General features: G+C 41.0%; 1 protein-coding gene across 4 annotated transcripts in view; it reads left to right on the top strand.

Moving 5' to 3' along the window:
• Positions 1–18,319, top strand: part of LOC129827593 (cGMP-dependent protein kinase 1-like) — a 190,160-nt gene that overhangs the window by 49,929 nt on the left and 121,912 nt on the right. For all 4 annotated transcript variants that reach the window (XM_055888787.1, XM_055888871.1, XM_055888703.1 and 1 more), the window contains exon 3: positions 17,486–17,599. In XM_055888787.1, the coding sequence (XP_055744762.1) occupies positions 17,486–17,599 (114 nt within the window). The remainder of the gene's footprint in view (positions 1–17,485; positions 17,600–18,319) is intronic.

The raw sequence follows: 18,319 nt of genomic DNA, 5'->3' as shown, positions 1-18,319 counted from the left end.
CGTTTTATTTCTCTATTTGGTTAGGTCAGGGTGTGACTAGGGTGGGCATTCTATGTTTCCTATTTCTTTGTTTTTGGCCGAGTGTGGTTCCCAATCAGAGGCAGCTGTCTATCGTTGTCTCTGACTGGGAATCATACTTAGGCAGCCTTTTTCCCACCTGTGTTTTGTGGGTAGTTATTTTCTGTTTAGTCTCTGTTACCTGACAGAACTGTTCGCTTTCGTTTTGTTACTTTGTTCAAGTGTTTTTTTTCTTCTGTACTTTGGTCCACTTCTTCCGACGACAGGCGTTACAGATTTGTTTTACATTTTTATATTTTTGTAATCTACTTTCCTCTGGCAGGTGTTTAATGACTAAACGGCATGTTGTATGTTGAGACTAAGGCCACAGTAATCAGTAGAAAAGTAATGACCGCACATCTGTCCTCAATTATGCTTTTCTCCTTCTAGGCACCATATGTAAATAAATGCTGAGTTAAATGTACAGTATTTGCAGCTGTTACTATTCAGTTATTGATACATTTAACATGTTGCTGGCTGTGACTGAGAGATTCTTACAAAGAGCCTAATGAGAGAGAGAGCTACTGTATGTTAGGAGGAGGGTTGGGAAGTAACAGATCACATGTAATCTGATTAACCCCCCCCCATTTTTTTTTTTTAACCTGTAATCAGTTACGTTACCAGCAAAAATATTGTAATCAGATTACAGATACTTTTGAAAAACTAGATTACTTCTTGGATTACTTTTAAATTCAGAAAAAAACATGACAACTTTCTGTTTTCTCAATGACATTCAAATCAGCACAAAAGGTGCAAGTTTAAAGTTTGTTCCACCTGAGCGAATCTGACCAAAAGTCAGAGACCACTGTGATGACTCACCAAATGCTTTTGATGGATCCTTTTTGTCTTTTACAATGTTGGAAAGGTAGCTATAACTGTAACGGATTACGTTTATAGAAAGTAACCTACCCGACCCTGGTCAGGAAGATCTTGTACGTATACAAACATGACATTATCTCTACATGGGTAGGGTACTTAGGCTAACGTATAAGTCTTGACTCTCTCTGTTTTGCTTGTTAATTTGCCAACCATTCAAAAGGATACAATGTAGTAGATTAAAATCTAGCTTCCGTGTGCAAACACCCAATTGTCCAGATTTGAACTCTATGGCATCACAAAGCCTTAACTCTCCGCCTCCCTGTCGGTGCTTATTTGTGCTTGAATGTAATCAATTATCATCAAAGATAATTTACTATTGACTTGGCTCATTCACAATGAGGGATGGATGCGACATTTCAGATGTTTGACATTTGAACATCTGGCATATACTGTAAACGTTGCCATGAGGACTATAAACTTCAACAACTCTACATCACAAAACAGAGTTGTAGGCTGCTGAAATACCTCCCAGGTTGTGCATTTTATTTTCTGAAGAAGAAAGAACACTATAACTATCTTCTTTTCTGTTAAGAGAATTAGGCTGTAATGAAATGTATTAATAACAAGTCCATACACTTACGTCATTGGCAGATTATTGGCAGATATTGCACCAATGGCAGTGAATATGCAGATTACATTTCACTGCCAATATCTATGAAGGTCTTGCAATGGAAATCAGGGACATTGGCATCAGTGTTGAAATGACCAACAAAAAAACGATAGATGTGAGAGTTTGAGGCAGCAGCAGTGACCGACTAAGCAATTCTGGTGGCATTACTCACATGGGACTTAATGCAGGTGATATCCCCGATACACCATTGCTCTGTGTCTCGCCTCAACAACATGATCGTTCTCCTATTGATTTGTTGGCTTTTCAACCAACAGTCTATTATGTGGATTGATTCAACAGATGAAAGAAAGCATGGTGGATGCCGCAAATAAATCAATAGGATGTATTTACAACCCCATACAGCAAGTTATTCAGCCGATAGTAGAATAAACCTGCTGAAAGGTCAAAGGTTAGGTACAGACATGAGCATAGTGCCATGGTGGTTATTACATGGTTGGGTATCACTTTATTTTGATAAGTAGATGGTTTGTAGCTGTTCCGTTGATGTTCAATAATACGCATTTCAGACAAAATATGTGGTATATGACCTGTAAAAAAAATACAAGGCAATTTTATATGACCCCCTTTCAAACAGCTTTTTGTAAACTATTTTCATGCAGGTAACAACATTTCAACTAACCATCCACCAACCCTAACCCCAACCCTTGCCCTAAACTTAACCGTAACCCTTTCCCTAAACTTAACCTTAACCTTAACCCTTTCCCTAAACTTAACCCTAAACTTAACCTTAGCCCTAACCCAATACCTAACATTGACCCTAAATTTAACCCTAACCCTAGTCCTAACCTTAAACTTAATCCTAATCTTAACCTTAAACCGAACACTAAACTTAACCTTAACCCTAGCCCTAACTTTAACCCTTACCCTAAACTTAACCATAACCATAACCCTAACCCTAAACTTAACCCTAGTCCTAACCTTAAACTTAATCCTAATCTTAACCTTTAACCTAACCCTAAACTTAACCTTAACCCTAGCCCTAGCCCTAACCTTAATCCTTACCCTAAACTTAACCTTAACCCTTATTCTAAACCCTAACCTTAGCAAGCGGTTGCTATCAACAGATATTCCCATATAGATGATCTACAGATGATCAAACGATCTAAATAAAGTGTGATTAAAGATCTTACGCTGAGCTGATTGGTATACACAGAGGTTAGAGGGCACATGGGAGCTGGCTTATAATTGCATAGTAATGTAAAGTGTATTGAACTGAATTAAATAAGACAGTGGACACACCGTTGACATGACTGCCAGAGCCTGGCATGGTGACACGTGAGAATGGCACCGGCTGGCAGAGGTCTGACAGTACATCTGGTGTGTAGTGCTGCCAATGTGTATCACGACACCTGGCAGTCACTGAGCTGCAGGCAGGAGACTGACCCCGTTTAGCAGGGTTGTTGGACGTCGGCTATACAGTAGCTGTTTCTTTTGAACTACACTGATGTCGTGTCTTTGGCATCATTAAAGTGAAGACTGTTATTTTATCAAATCAATTCTCTGTAATTATTATTACGTGATTAAACTAATCATGTAAATGTAATTAACTAGGAAGTCGGGGCACCAAGGAAAATCTTCAGATTACAAAGTTATAATTTTCCTAATATAACTCTTCAGATATTTTAATACCTGATCAATTAGTCTTCTAATTAATGAATTATTCTTTACCTCACGTTAGTCTCATTCCAAACGCGGTAAATTGTTGGTTATCTGCACGAACCCAGCCTTCACTATGAATCATCCATACACCAATTGTCTTAATCATTTATTTACTAGCTAACTAAATAATCACAGAAATGCATAAAAAAACAACAGTAGATATGGTTACAAGGAAATAATATGGGAGGTTCCCTAGTGGGTTAAGCCAATATGATGGCTTGGTGGACAAAGGGAAGTGAGTGGACTGAAAAGGGCAGGAAGGACAAAAGGAGTCACTACACAGTTGATAATTATATTAGTTGAAATGCTAATTGTTTGCACATGAACGCTCACTCATTCGGGAATAATTGCAATCAATATATGTTTACGCACAGTGTGTTGTCGGGATCTCTGTTGGAATCATCTCTCTGTCTGTTGGAGAGTTCATCCGACTGTCTCTCTCTCTGCTTCCCTGAAGTCTTTCATGGTTAGAATGGATACTTCAGAGTACCATTCCGAAATGTTCTTATAAATAGAAGTTTCGGTGGTTGTCGCTCTTCGCATCCCAGGTTGACATAATTTCTAGCTGCAGAATAGTAATTAGTATCTAAGATTTGCTCTTATTCTGTCGAGATCGATAGTCTCAGAGTTGAACCTTTCTGGCGCAGGCGTTCCGCTGGCGACCCACCTCGACAACATCCGGTGAAATTGCAGAGCGTCAAATTCAAATGACAGAAATAGAAATATTTAACATTCATGAAAATACAAGTGTCATACATCAAAATAAAGCTTAACTTCTTGTTAATCCAGCCGCTGTATCAGATTTTTAAAAGGCTTTACGGCGAAAGCACACCATGCAATTATCTGAGGACAGCGCCCCGCATACAAAAGCGTGAACATTTTTCAACCAGGCAGGTGCGCCACGAAAGTCAGAAATAGCGATATAACAAATGTCTTATCTTTGAAGATCTTCTTCTGTTGGCACTCCAAAAGGTCCCAGATACATCACAAATGGTCCTTTTGTTCGATAAAGTCCTTCTTTATAACCCCAAAAACTCAGTTTAGCTGGCGCGCTTCATTCAATAATCCACCGGTTTCCCTCCTTCAAAATGCATACAAAATTAATCCCAAACGTTACCAATCAATTTCAACAAACAAGTCAAACAACGTTTATAATCAAACCTCAGGGACCCTAATACATATATAAACGATACAATTTAAGACGGAGAATCGTTATTGTCTTTACCAGAGTTTTTCCCGCCATGTAGCCAATGCTTCACGTGGTATGGTTAATAATTAAACAACCAATACAACCTTAGCTTATACTGAGGTTTTTGTGGTCTAAACTCAACCTGCGCCCCCTTGGTGTCCATCGAGGTATGCGTGGTCTGAAGAGGATTTCCTCAGGAGGGTTTTCTATTTGTAACAGTAGAAAAGGGCTGTTCCATGATGCCAGATCATGTCCGTGCTCACGGGGGCAAGCCAATGACTTAGTTAAACTTTAAAGGGAATACAATTCTCTTTCATTAAAGGTTTAACATCACCTTACATCATTTCACAAATAGTTTCATCTTTACTCATTCATTTTATACAAGAATTAGATGCAAACCCCATAATTGAGAAATGTACATGTTCAGAGATATAGTCATGTGTGTTTCCTGTCCTCTCTGAGGTCACCAAATGAAACACACTAGTCATAAGTGTCCGCGGACCATTCCCATCTTCTCACAAGTGGACATTTTGTATCAAATCCTTATTTGGGAGATTTAGGAGTTCGCCATGTGAAATCCTTTGTTCTCTCTATGTGTCTCTTTCTGCATGGCCGGGGGAGAGCGTCTTTTCCAGGAATTTACGACTTGGGATAACAGAACCTGGGATAATAGAACTATGAGAGAGAGAGGGGGAAGCCACTAGCAATACCAAAAAGGGCCACTTCATGACACTGAGTATACCAAACATTAGGAACATCTTCCTATTATTGAGTTGCACCCCAATCCCCTTTTGCCCTCGGAACAGCCTCAATTCGTCTGGGCATGGACTCTACAAGGCGTCGAATGCGTTCCACGGGGATGCTGGCCATTGTTGACGCCATTGCTTCCCACAGTTGTTTCAAGTTGACTACAGTAGATGTCCTTAGGGTGGTAGACTATTCTTGATACACACGGGAAACTTGAGCGTGAAAAACCCAGCAGCTTTGCAGCTCTTGACACAAACCGGTGCGCCTGACACCTACTACCATACCCTGTTCAAAGGCACTGAAAGGTTTTGTCTTGCCCATTCACCCTCTGAATGGCACACATACACAATCCATGTCTCAATTGTCTCAAGGCTTAAAAAAAGCATTCTTTAACATGTCTCCTCCCCTTCATCTACATTGATTGAAATGGATTTAACAAGTGACATCAATAAGGGATCACAGCTTTCACCTGGATTCACCGGGTCAGTCTGTGTCATAGAAAGAGCATACTATGTGTAGGTCGTTGTTGTGGAAGAGTTCGTCATTTGAATAGGGCTGGATGCGGTTTGCATGCGCGCAGATCCAGATCGTATCTCACTATGTTGTGTATTTTCCACTTTCCCCTTCCTGTTTCACACAATACCTCAACAATGTGTCAAAGAGGATACAGACAAACTCATGCACGTTTGCATATTCTGATCATCTTCGTTACTAGTATTTTTTTCTTGTCGTACTTCCTATATTTGGGATCTCTTTTTTTTTTTTAAGTGTATGAGAACATTAAATGGTGCGTGACTGTTTCCTGCTTGGTAGATGTGAGACTTTGCTTGGTGGATAAAACCATTAGAACAAGCTACTACAGTACAGCCTTACCACCCACAGTGACTAACGTCCCAATCAGATTGGAGTGGGGCATCTCATAGCTAACTTTCCCAAATACATAGGCTATAAGCTCAGCCAGCACGGACGGCACACTAACACATCTCAACACCCACCACAGAGGCATTTCCTTTTCCAACCTCCATGGCCCCCTTCCTTCCTGATAGTAAAAGCCTTCAAAATGCATTGCATTGTGGGGTAATAGAATGTGTTCCCCCCATAACCTACCGACCAGTATATCCTCTGGGATTGGTCTATATCGTCTATAAATCTAGTGTTGGCGAATGGGGGAGTGAGGAGCGGGAGATGTACAGCATATCTGACTGCACACTGACAGTGTGAGTGGCTGGACCATTGATCCGATGGTTGCTCCTAGATGAACTCTCTCCACGTATAGTAGGTAGACATGTCTCTGGGGATCCTCTCATGCAGGGCTGTGTGCAGCGCTGTGGGATGCTCTGAGCGGTCTCTCCCCCTCCCCTGTGTGTGAAAGCATCTCCAGACTCTCCTCAGGCGCCTGCTTTTCGTGTGCAACCAGACGGAGCACTGAGAATGCTGCGAGGGTTGTTCATGGCTCACTTAATGTTTTATTTTCAAGTACATACTGTCAACTAGTTACAAGTGGGTGATTGTAAAATTCACAGTAATTTACTGTAGCCAATCCATCACACTGACTGACATGATGGTCTGGTAGGAAAGTGAGTATTACAATTACATTGTGACTATCTGTAAATGAAATACTGTGTGGTTATTTGGTATCACATGCAATTATGTCAGCCTATAAGTAAATGTGCATTTTACAATACCTGGCAAGTAGTTTCTAGTTAAGAAATGGCAAATTCACAGTAACTTCTGGCAACAAGTTGCCATTAAGTTACCTGACAATGCACAATAACCTCTTCACTGTTGTGCTGTGATGTTTGATACCTGAGTTCCGAGACATGCATTGCGATTGCTAAGCAGATCACTTCGAAGCAGTGTGCTGATGTGTGTATCACTTCATCAGCAGTACGTCATCAATGACATCAAAAACTTTTTTTGATCTCGTGCTTTTTTAAACTGTGTGTTGCAAAATGCAAGATCCCACTGATTTCACCATTGTTTCCGGTGCTTTCTTCGATGCCAAGCTGCTTTCAAACATCGACCTCTACTGGACACCGTACTTACAAATATACAGTGCCTTTGTGAAGAGCCTGGTTCTTCTCTCGGTTTCTTCCTAGGTTCCTGCCTTTCTAGGGAATTTTTTCAAGCCACCGTGCTTCTACATCTGCATTGCTTGCTCTTTGGGTTTTTAGGCTGGGTTTCTGTATAGTACTTTGTGACATCGGCTGATGTAAAAAGGGCTTTATAAATACATTTGATTGATTGATTGAAGTACTCAGACCCCTTGACTTTTTCCACATTTTGTTACGTTGCAGCGTTATTTTAAAATGGATGAAATAAAACAAATCCTCAGCAATCTACACACAATACCCCATAATGACAAAGCGAAAACTGTTTTTTAGAAATGTTGCAAATGTATTAAAAATAAAAACAGAAATACTTCCAGAGTATTTCCAGAGGTTTCTCAACTAAAAGTTTTGAGATTATGCTGCAGGACTTACAGGTAATTTGTGGTTTAGTACGGTACCCTGCGTCACTGCTTCATTGCACCAGACCAGCGCAAGGGGGAGTTAGAGCACTGATTATGCTTTTGAGTCCCAAGGTGCTAATGTCTTTAACTGACAATGAATGGGCGACATAAACCAACTAGAAACTGATAATTGTGGACCACTTCAACATTTAATTTCAATGAAATGAATGATGAGGATGAAGAAGGTGATTGAATTTCGAACAATAGTGTAAGAATTTCTATTTCTCTGTTCTGCACATACTCACATTTTTTTGTTACTACTCGTCAGTATTACTTACTAAAACTGTTGTTACACTAAGGTTTTCATTCTAAGATAAACTTAGACTACAATTAGGGTGTGGAAATGTTAGGATTATTTTTTTCTTACTGTAGTACTGTAGCCGTACTGTAGCCTACTCCCGACCGGTCACATTGTACAGCGCCATTATGGGCTATTAGCAGGACAATAGATACTTTGTGCAAGGCAATTGATCAGCATTATAAACTTTGCGGATGAGGCCTTCTGAGTGCGCAGCTGTCTAAGACACTGCATCGCAGTGCAAACTGGATTGCTACAGATGCTGGTTCGATACCCGTGCTGGCCGCGACCGGTAGACCGGTAGGCGACGCTGGGATTTTGGTTTCTCTCCCTCTAAAAACAGAAATAAATCATTCTAAATAACAAACTGGCTTTCTTTGCAAATTAGTAAGAATGTGTCACCCCATGTTCAAGAATGGCCTTTTTTCTCACTCACTATCGGTTATTTGAAAACAAAATCATCTCCAAATTTTTTTAAACAAACCATGGAAAGTTGGTTGCAATTTCAGTTTAATCCACCAGAAAAGACAGAACAAATAATACAACAAACATTGTGGTAAAACTCAAATATACTAATTGATTAAATAAACTTTATCAATTGGAACCTTTATCAAGTGGAAGGGGGAAAAAGTATTATTATTATTAACCCTGTTTTTCAAAGCGTAGCGGGCTGTGAATTCTGCAAACAACGTTTTTAGGATGGGCTATTAGCAGGACAGTATACATTGGTCATGGCCCCTGAGTGACACAGTGGTCTAAAGCACTGCATCTCAGTGCAAGAGGCGTCACTACAGTCCCTGGTTTGAATCCAGGCTGTATCACATCTGACCGTGATTGGGCGGTGCACAATTGGCCCAGCGTCGTCTGGGTTAGGGGAGAGTTTGGCCGGCCGGGATGTCCTTGTCCAAAAAATAGGCACAGTGGGCTTTTGGTTTCTCTCCCTCTAAAAACAGAAATACATATTTTGGCCTACATAAAACATATTTTGGCCTTTATTCAGATTACAATCGCTCGCTTTCGGTTATTTGAAAATGAAATAACCTCTAAAACATTGTTATTTTTTAAACAAAGTGATAATTATTATTTATTAATTTAGAATGATGTAAAAGCCCTTTAGATATTATCACAGATCAGATTTGCAGAAACTAAAAAAAACTCCTCCAATCCTCTAAATGTAATTATTGGCAGAGAGTCATGTCATCTAACATAGGTGACATGAGTCTCACTAGTGTTGAGTAATGTGCTGTCAAATGTGGTGGAGGTCTTATTTATTTTAAAATCATATTGAAGTTCGAAGAAATAAGATTTGAAGCAATAGTCTACCCTCGTGTGGTCAACTATTTCAGCACCGTTTCGCGCTGCTCGGAGACAAGCATGGGGACTGGTCTTGATAAATCAATGAGATTTTTATTTTGACTGAATCTCCATTTCGGTGTTGGTCAAACTACAATTATGGTGCGGAAATGTTATGCTCTTAGTACTGTAGCCTACTCCCGACTGTCAAATCAAATCAAATGTATTTATATAGCCCTTCTTACATCAGCAGATATCTCAAAGTGCTGTACAGAAACCCAGCCTAAAACCCCAAACAGCAAGCAATGTAGGTGTAGAAGCACGGTGGCTAGGAAAAACTCCCTAGAAAGACCAAAACCTAGGAAGAAACCTAGAGAGGAACCAGGCTATGAGGGGTGGCCAGTCCTCTTCTGGCTGTGCCGGGTGGAGATTATAACAGAACATGGCCAAGATGTTCAAATGTTCATAAATGACCAGCATGGTCAAATAATAATAATCACAGTAGTTGTCGAGGGTGCAACAAGTCAGCACCTCAGGAGTAAATGTCAGTTGGCTTTTCATAGCCGATCAGTAAGAGTCATTAAGAGTATCTCTACCGCTCCTGCTCTCTCTAGAGAGTTGAAAACAGCAGGTCTGGGACAGGTAGTACGTCCGGTGAACAGGTCAGGGTTCCATAGCCGCAGGCAGAACAGTTGAAAGTGGAGCAGCAGCACGGCCAGGTGGACTGGGGACAGCAAGAAGTCATCATATCAGGTAGTCCTGAGGCATGGTCCTAGGGCTCACGTCCTCCGAGAGAGAGAAAGAAAGAGAGAATTCGAGAGAGCATACTTAAATTCACACAGGACACCAGATAAGACAGGAGAAGTACTCCAGATTTAACAGACGTATCCTAGCCCCCCGACACATAAACTACTGCAGCATAAATACTGGAGGCTGAGACAGGAGGGGTCAGGAGACACTGTGGCCCCATCCGATGATACCCCAGACAGGGCCAAACAGGCAGGATATAACCCCACCCACTTTGCCAAAGCACAGCCCCCACACCACTAGAGGGATATCTTCAACCACCAACTTACCATCTTGAGACAAGGCCGAGTATAGCCCTCAAAGATCTCCGCCACGGCACAACCCAAGGGGGGGGCGCCAACCCAGACAGGAAGATCACGTCAGTGACTCAACGCAGTCACGTTGTACGGCACCATATTTTCCTAATGGAAAGCCTGAGGGTTTTGTTTTTCTTGGAATAGAAACACCATAATATTAATCAAATTAATTAAGCTAAATATGTTCAAATCAATCCCATATATTATGTTCTTACAAAAAAGGTTTTAAATTCTGTAGTACAGCCAATATTGAAGACTAACAGGCATTAATCGCAACAGTTGCTGACAATTAAGTAATGTGCCATAGAATTCTGCAGCAGCCTGCAAGGTGTGCTGCAGTATGACACAACTTTTACAGGAAGATCCACTGTACATAAGTATTCAGACCCTTTACTATGAGACTCGAAATTGAGCTCAGGTGCATCCTGTTTCCATTGATCATCCATGAGACGTTTCTACAACTTGATTGGAGCACCTGTAGTAAATTCAATTGATTGGACATGATTTGGAAAGGCACACACCTGTCTCTATAAGGTCCCACAGTTGACAGTGCATGTCAGAGAAAAAACCAAGCCATGAGGTCGAAGGAATTGTCCATGGAGCCCCGAGACAGGATTGTGTCGAGTCACAGATCTGGGGAAGGGTACCAAAATATTTCTGCAGCAATGAAGGTCCCCAAGAACACAGTGGCCTCCATCATTCTTAAATAGAAGAAGTTTGGAGCCACCAAGACTCTTCCTAGAGTTGGCTGCCCGGCCAAACTTAGCAATCGGGGGAGAAGGGCCTTGGTCAGGGTCATGACCAAAAACCAGTTGGTCACTCTGACATAGCTCTAGAGTTCCTCTGTGGAGATGGGAGAACCTTCCAGAAGGACAACCATATCTGCAGCATTCCACCAATCAGGCCTTTATGGTAGGGTGGCTAGACGGAATCCACTCCTCAGTAAAAGGCACATGACAGCCTGCCTGGAGTTTGCCAAAAGACACCTAAATGACTCTTAGACCTTGAGAAACAAGATTCTCTGGTCTGATTAAACCAAGATTGAACTCTTTGGCATATATGCGTCTGGAGGAAACCTGGCATCATTCGCACAGTGAAGCATGGTCAGTCTCAGACGAGTCAGGATTGAGGGAAAGCTGAACAGAGCAAGTACAGAGAGAGAACCTTGATGAAAACTTGCTCCAGAGCACTCAGGAACTCCGACTGGGGCGAAGGTTCACCTTCCAACAGGACAACGACCCTAAGCACACAGCCAAGACAACACAGGAGTGATGAGCCCAGACTTCAACCTGGTCAAAAATCTCCGGAGAGACCTGAAAATAGCTGTACAGCAACGCTCTCCATCCAACCTGACAGCTTGAGAGGATCTGCAGAGAAGAATGGGAGAAACTCCCCAAATACAGGTGTGCCAAGCTTGTAGCGTCATACCCAAGAAGACTCGAGGCTGTAATTGCTGCCAAAGGCGCTTCAACAAACTACTTAGTAAAGGGTCTGAATACTTATGTAAATGTGATATTATTACCTTTATTTTTTATAAATTAGCAAAACAAAATAAAAACCTGTTTCTGCTTTGTCATTATGGGGTATTGTGTGTAGATTGATGAGGAACAAAATCTATTTACTCAATTTTAGAATAAGGCTGTAATGTAACAAAATGTGGAAAAAGTCAAGGGGTCTGAATACTTACCGAAGGCACTGTAGTTGGGATCTTGTACATGCAGTTTCAGCTGATGAGTAGCTTAGTAGGTAGAGTCGGGGACGTGAGGGTATGAGATCAGATCCTGTTGAAGGCACACATGTTTCGAAAGTAGTTTTTATGTGAAACCACACTTTCTGCACTGTTCAAATCCTTTGTTTTATTTAGTATAGTATAAGCTTCTGTCTTAAGCATCCTAAATAATGCCATAGATTCAGTAAAAAAAAAAGTAAACTTGAAGGCAAAAAAGGGAGGCATGATGTAATATGTGAACCTGGTATTCCAACTGATTCTAAGCTACTAAAGCCAACAACCTTCCGCCCACCAGAGTTTTGATGAAAACAGTAAAGAAAAAAAACATCTGATAATCACACAGTGCTATTTATTGCTGACCAGCAGATGCCACTAATGAGCATTGTGAACTGATAATGAAACAATTTTGTGAACGCTCCAAAGCCTTCAGAAAGCCTCGGTTTCCCAGCACTACTTCACAGTGCTGCTTATTACTGGCACATTATTTAAAATAATTTTCTGAACATACAGTGTCAAGTGAGGTGCTTTATTTGCATAGGAATAACCATCAAACACTTAAACTGACCTCCACTGACAGTTGGAGCAAATACACATATACGTTTCCACGCCCCCCAAACATGCTAATGTGCACCACCAGTACATTGTCCCCACCGATCAAAGAGCAGCGATGATTGTACTTTAGATGAAAATATTGGGTAGAAAAATGTCCCATTATGTCTACAAGGTACCGAACTGAGCCATGTGAGTTCATATGTGTACCTTTGAACTTGTTGTACCCCAAGCAAACACCACTTTAGTGTACCCTAACCATACCCTTATTTTATGAGTGTGTTAATATACTGTATGTTCAAAGCAATTAGTATTAACCTGGTGGCACTGCAGAAACAGTGATCCACTCCAAACCAAGAGGTAGCAAGTTCAAATCCCCAAAGAGTTCATGTGCACTCTACGTCAAGTGTACTTGAGTACTGCTAGTTTGATGTTGGTGATAATTGGACAATTATTTACTTGATTTTGGTTTTAGCAAAGTGCAGAAATGCATTATTGCCAGTACTTGTCGTCACAGTATAAGATTGTACAGTAATTGAAATCTGAATACAGCAGCATACTGTCATTTTATAAAAAAATAATACCTTCAGGTTGTTTGTTAATGTTTATTTCATTTTTACTGCAGCATTAGGCAAGGTGCAGAAATATATTCTCACCTATCTCTGGTGTGTCCACAAACCTGGTGGTGCAGCAGGAACTTCAAGTAGCTGGGACCCAAGAGGTTATGAGTTCAAATCCCAAGTGAGTCTGAAGGAATCAGCATACTGCCCATTAACACCTTACTTTAGTTATGAAAATACAGTGACTAGTAGTAGATGTATAGTATTTTCACCACAACTAGACAAATACCTCCAGGGGACCACGTCCTAAAAAAATCCTTGGGGACGTCCCTGGAACAAACCGGAAGTAGACAAAACCTGCAGGGGACCATGACTGTTTAAAATGAGTTGATGCCAATTATGCTTTTCAAAGTAAAATATAAAAAATTACATTTAGCACATGGGCTCACATGTGGTTATGTTATCACATGTCGAAATTTTGCTTCCCCATGTTGTCACATTTATTTCACATTAATTTCATAGAAGATCATGTTCTCACATGTTGTCACGTGTAATTTTATGTTATCACATGTTGCTTCACATTGTCACATGTTATCAGGATGTGATCATGTGTTTTTTCCGTAAGGGAGCCAGATCTCAACATGCTCCTTTTAAAGAAATACTGTACAACTAACACCTATTGAACCCAATGTAAATACGTCTTTCTATACATATGAGGTTATTATGCCAGTTGTCCCCTCTAGTGTAGCAGTGATTAATTCATCAGGGTGTATTATTAGGAGGATTTAGTGACAGAAGACCAGTTTGATTAAAAGACCAATCTCGTCCGTCTGGCTATTATCTAGTAGAGGCAGATTGTCTGTTCTTATTTTATGGATGCCAGGGCCTTTCAGGATATTAAACAATTAAACAGCCTCCCCTGAGATGTAAATTAATCGCATGCTTTTCAGCCAGGAAATACAATGATGACTGATACAGAGCATCATGATACCCTGGTACCATGCTCCATGGACTTGACTCTGAGATAACGTGACTCTGAGATAAACGCTGCATCCTATTGTCCTCCGTGTTCTCCGTCCCTTTTCTCCCTTATTTTGCTGTCACTACATCACAGATTAAGCTGTCAGGCGATGATGGATATCTAATAGATGTGTTGGGAAGGAAGGAGGGAGGGATAAACGTGTTAGGAAGGAAGGAAGGAGGGAGGACACAGCGAGATAACTCGCTCTGTGTGTGAAGACTATTATTTTTTACAGCTTTCACCGCTCAGTATAGCAACTGGGGCCGAGTACATCTCTGGGGCCGAGTTCCCTGCAATCCAGGACCGCTATACCAGGCTGTGTCAGAGGAAGGCCCTAAAAAAAATGGTCACAGACTCCAGCCACCCAAGTCCCAGTCTGTTCTCTCTGCTACCGCACGACAAGCGGTACCGGAGCGCCAAGTCTGGGACCAAAAGGCTTCTGAACAGCTTCCACCCCAAAGCCGTAAGACTGCTGAACAGTTAATTAAACGGCTACCCGGACGGTCTGCTTTTCACCCTCTACCTACATGTACATATTACCTCAATACATCACCTAACCAAACCTACATGTACATATTACCTCAATCAATCAATCAATCAATCAATCACCTAACCAAACCTACATGTACATATTACCTCAATCAATCAATCAATCAATCACCTAACCAAACCTACATGTACATATTACCTCAATCAATCAATCAATCAATCAATCACCTAACCAAACCTACATGTACATATTACCTCAATCACCCCAACTACCTCGTACCCCAGTACACAGACCCTGTACTGGTACTCCTTGTGCATATGTATGTGTTTGTATAGTCTGTATATATCCTTGTTATTGTTAATTTATTGTGTTACTATTTTCTTATTATCTATTTGTTAATTTTCTTACTTATTAACTGCATTTTTGGGAAAGGGCTCGTAAGTAAGCATTTCACTGTGTTAGTTTTTACTCTGTTTATTTCGAATCTAACGGAAAACTAGGAAAAGCTCAAGCCAAATTTATTCACCCAATGGGTCAGACAGCTGAATAGACAAAGACATATTCACACAAGCACTGGTATTTAAACCTTCCTCCTATGCTGAGTCTCCTCCTTAAACATCTGAACAGCTAATACATCTGTTGCTAGACAGGACTTTGATGAAGTCTGTTCTTTCTCACTTCATCTGACCTGACCTCGGCCCAAATTCCTTACTCCTCCCCAACTCGTGGCTGTCCTGTTGACTTGTACCAGACTGTGGCCCTTCTCCTCTCCATGGGATACCTGATGTCTAACAATAACATGTTCTGACAGAATGTAAACGTTCTGCATTCCCCTCTCTTCCTTAGTGATAAAATTATATTTCAAGTTTATAAGTCAGAACCCATCAACGGTAAAGTCTACACTTGTTGTATTCATGCATGTGACAAATACAATTTGATTTGATTTAAAACCCCAGGATATTCTTTTGGTACATTTTCACATTGTTTTTTAGGGTGAATTTACGGAACAGTTTGAAGGGAGTAGATATGTGTCCATATTTCATTTTCCAGCTGATAAAGGAGCTGCCAACAGTGCTAGCGAAGAATTCCCCCTCCAGAAGCCTTAGATGGAAGAGAGGCTGTTGGTGCTGTCACCATTTGGATCAATTCCACACAGCTGTAGTCGGTGAACCACACCGCATGTACCGTCAAACCAGATCAACGGGGTTTTGTCTTTTTGTCTCTGCCCTGGCCAGAGGTGTTTTTGGGAGGAAAGGCTCCACTTATTTGGCAAACATATGATGTTCAGGGAACACAATGCAGCCCTGATTTATGAAATTCACATAAAAGACAAATGAAGAAGGTGTAAAAACTAGAGATAGAGAGGGTAGAGGTAAGGAAATATTTATCTTAAGGCATCTAAATCTTGATTGTCCTGCTGGAGGTATGGCAGAGGTTTACATCTAATCCTCCCTGCTGCTCAGGGAATGGACCAGGGACCGGTTTCCCAGAAGCATTTTAAGATTAAGTTCATTGTTAGAACCATCGAATGAGCGTCATTAATCTCCGAGCTGTTTCCCAAAACCATGGTTACTGACGTTACACTTGAAAGCGCTCGTAATCTAACGACTGCCTTAGACCCCTCGTAGAACAGCTAAGTGTGTCGTAAGATGACCTTTGGCCCTCAATACAGAATCAAAACGTTTATCTGTCTCTCTGTGACCGCCAATAACTTCGTAGGTGAATACAAATACAAAGTTTGCAATGTTACAAACAAGCAAAGCAACCTTCTTTTTTTTTACCGAGATGACTGCATTATAAGATAGCTATATTATGCAAAATATAGAACATATAGAAATCCCTTTCATGTTAAATCAATAAAGTTATTTAGCCAATTGTAGGATAACACAATGTGTACAACATGTGAGCATTGATGTGCCAACTCTGTGATTTATAGGCTAAGCTGCCTCAGTATTTGCAGCCATAAATGATAATAATCTCTCTAGCAGCTGATCATTTGTCAGTATTGTGTAGTTAATCTAATGTTAATGTAAGGATGTAAATAGGTAAAGCTGGACTGCCTTCTTGCCATCCTCTCAGTGTCGACAGAATGCTCCAACAACACACTTAGCGAACATTCTCTCTACGTGGTGTTTTTGTAAACGCATGTTCCACTTTAAGCAGCTAGAACAATGCGTCGTTAAAACACTCGTAGGCTTGAGTTCAATCACTGTCGGGAAACCTAGCCCAGGAGAATGGCCAGCCTGTTCTGATTAGAGAATGCCAGTCCTTTCATCTGGTGCCAGTCTGTAAACGGTGACCTGTTGCTGCTTGGTGAATCACCCGTTTCCCAGAATCAAACTACAGAGATGGGGATTTTGGAGCTTGCCGGTCTCTGCTGGACATTCAGCGACATTTAGTCCCTCACATTCCAGCAATGCTTTCAATCCCCACATCGATTTGCTTCGTAGTGATCTGAAACGAATGTCTGTTTTGCTAATACCTTTCCCTCGTTTTTCCTTTCAGCTGGTGTTCTATTTCTCCTCTGAACCCATTATTGTAGTCTGCATACCATTCTACTGTAATCTCTACACCAGGTGCTCATGTGCCGGTTAAGTAATGAATTTAGACTTTTATTCTAATGCATTAGCCACGACTCCCCAATCTGGGCAACAGCGGTGCTGAGCAGCACGGTCACATTTACAGCCTGTCATGCTCACTTTCACGGGCCGTATATCAGCGGGAGAAATTAAAGAGTGTGCTCTGCTCTTTTGTTTTTTTCCTTGCAGATGGGAAGGTGGAGGTGACCAAGGAGAGCATGAAGCTGTGCACCATGGGACCTGGGAAGGTGTTTGGAGAGCTGGCCATCCTTTACAACTGCACCAGGACGGCCACCGTCAAGAGTAAGTTTGACCAGTATAAGTGAGGCAGTGGGTTGCCCATGCACTGAACACCATAGTTGAGTCCAATTATAAGCTTGGGCATAACTGTCCATAATAAGCCATATACTCCCTCAACCTGATTTACTAAGCATTTGCACCTGTTATTTTCAGAAGATAATAAAATACAAAAATACTTATTCTTATCCTAGCTTAGTAAATCAGAATGACTGGCCTTTCAACAGCAGTGAGTTGAGCTGAGGTGGATAATGTGTAAAGAACAAATGATCATTCTCTGAGCTTTGTTTGAGTCAATTTTAATTATATCCAGCCAACATGGAATCAGACAGATAATTCCCTATTTTATAAAGTCCTTCCAGGTGAACACAGTAGACAATTTGCTTAAGTCTCCCTCCCAGATACTGAAGACAGCCTCTGAATAATTTTCTGTGCTTTCGATGGTTACTTTCCTGCTTTTGTCAAGTACAAAGAGAGATAACTTGAGCACACACACAGAATAGCATCTATATCCTGAGGAAATACTCTTTCTACCTTTTCCCTGTGATGAATCATTGAATAATGAATGCGTACCTGGAATTCCTGTTGGGCAAATTCTTTTAACAAAATGTCTTTTGACATATGTAAAGTCAGATTGGTATGTAAACATGACCGAAAGCATCATCTTATCATGGCCATATAGTTCCTTAATATAATGGTAAGAGTAGCAGCTGTTGCTGAATAAAT

Source organism: Salvelinus fontinalis, chromosome 1 (assembly GCF_029448725.1).
Source record: "Salvelinus fontinalis isolate EN_2023a chromosome 1, ASM2944872v1, whole genome shotgun sequence".
In the NCBI taxonomy this organism is placed as follows: Eukaryota; Metazoa; Chordata; class Actinopteri; order Salmoniformes; family Salmonidae; genus Salvelinus; species Salvelinus fontinalis.
This window is presented reverse-complemented; position numbering and strand designations above follow the sequence as displayed.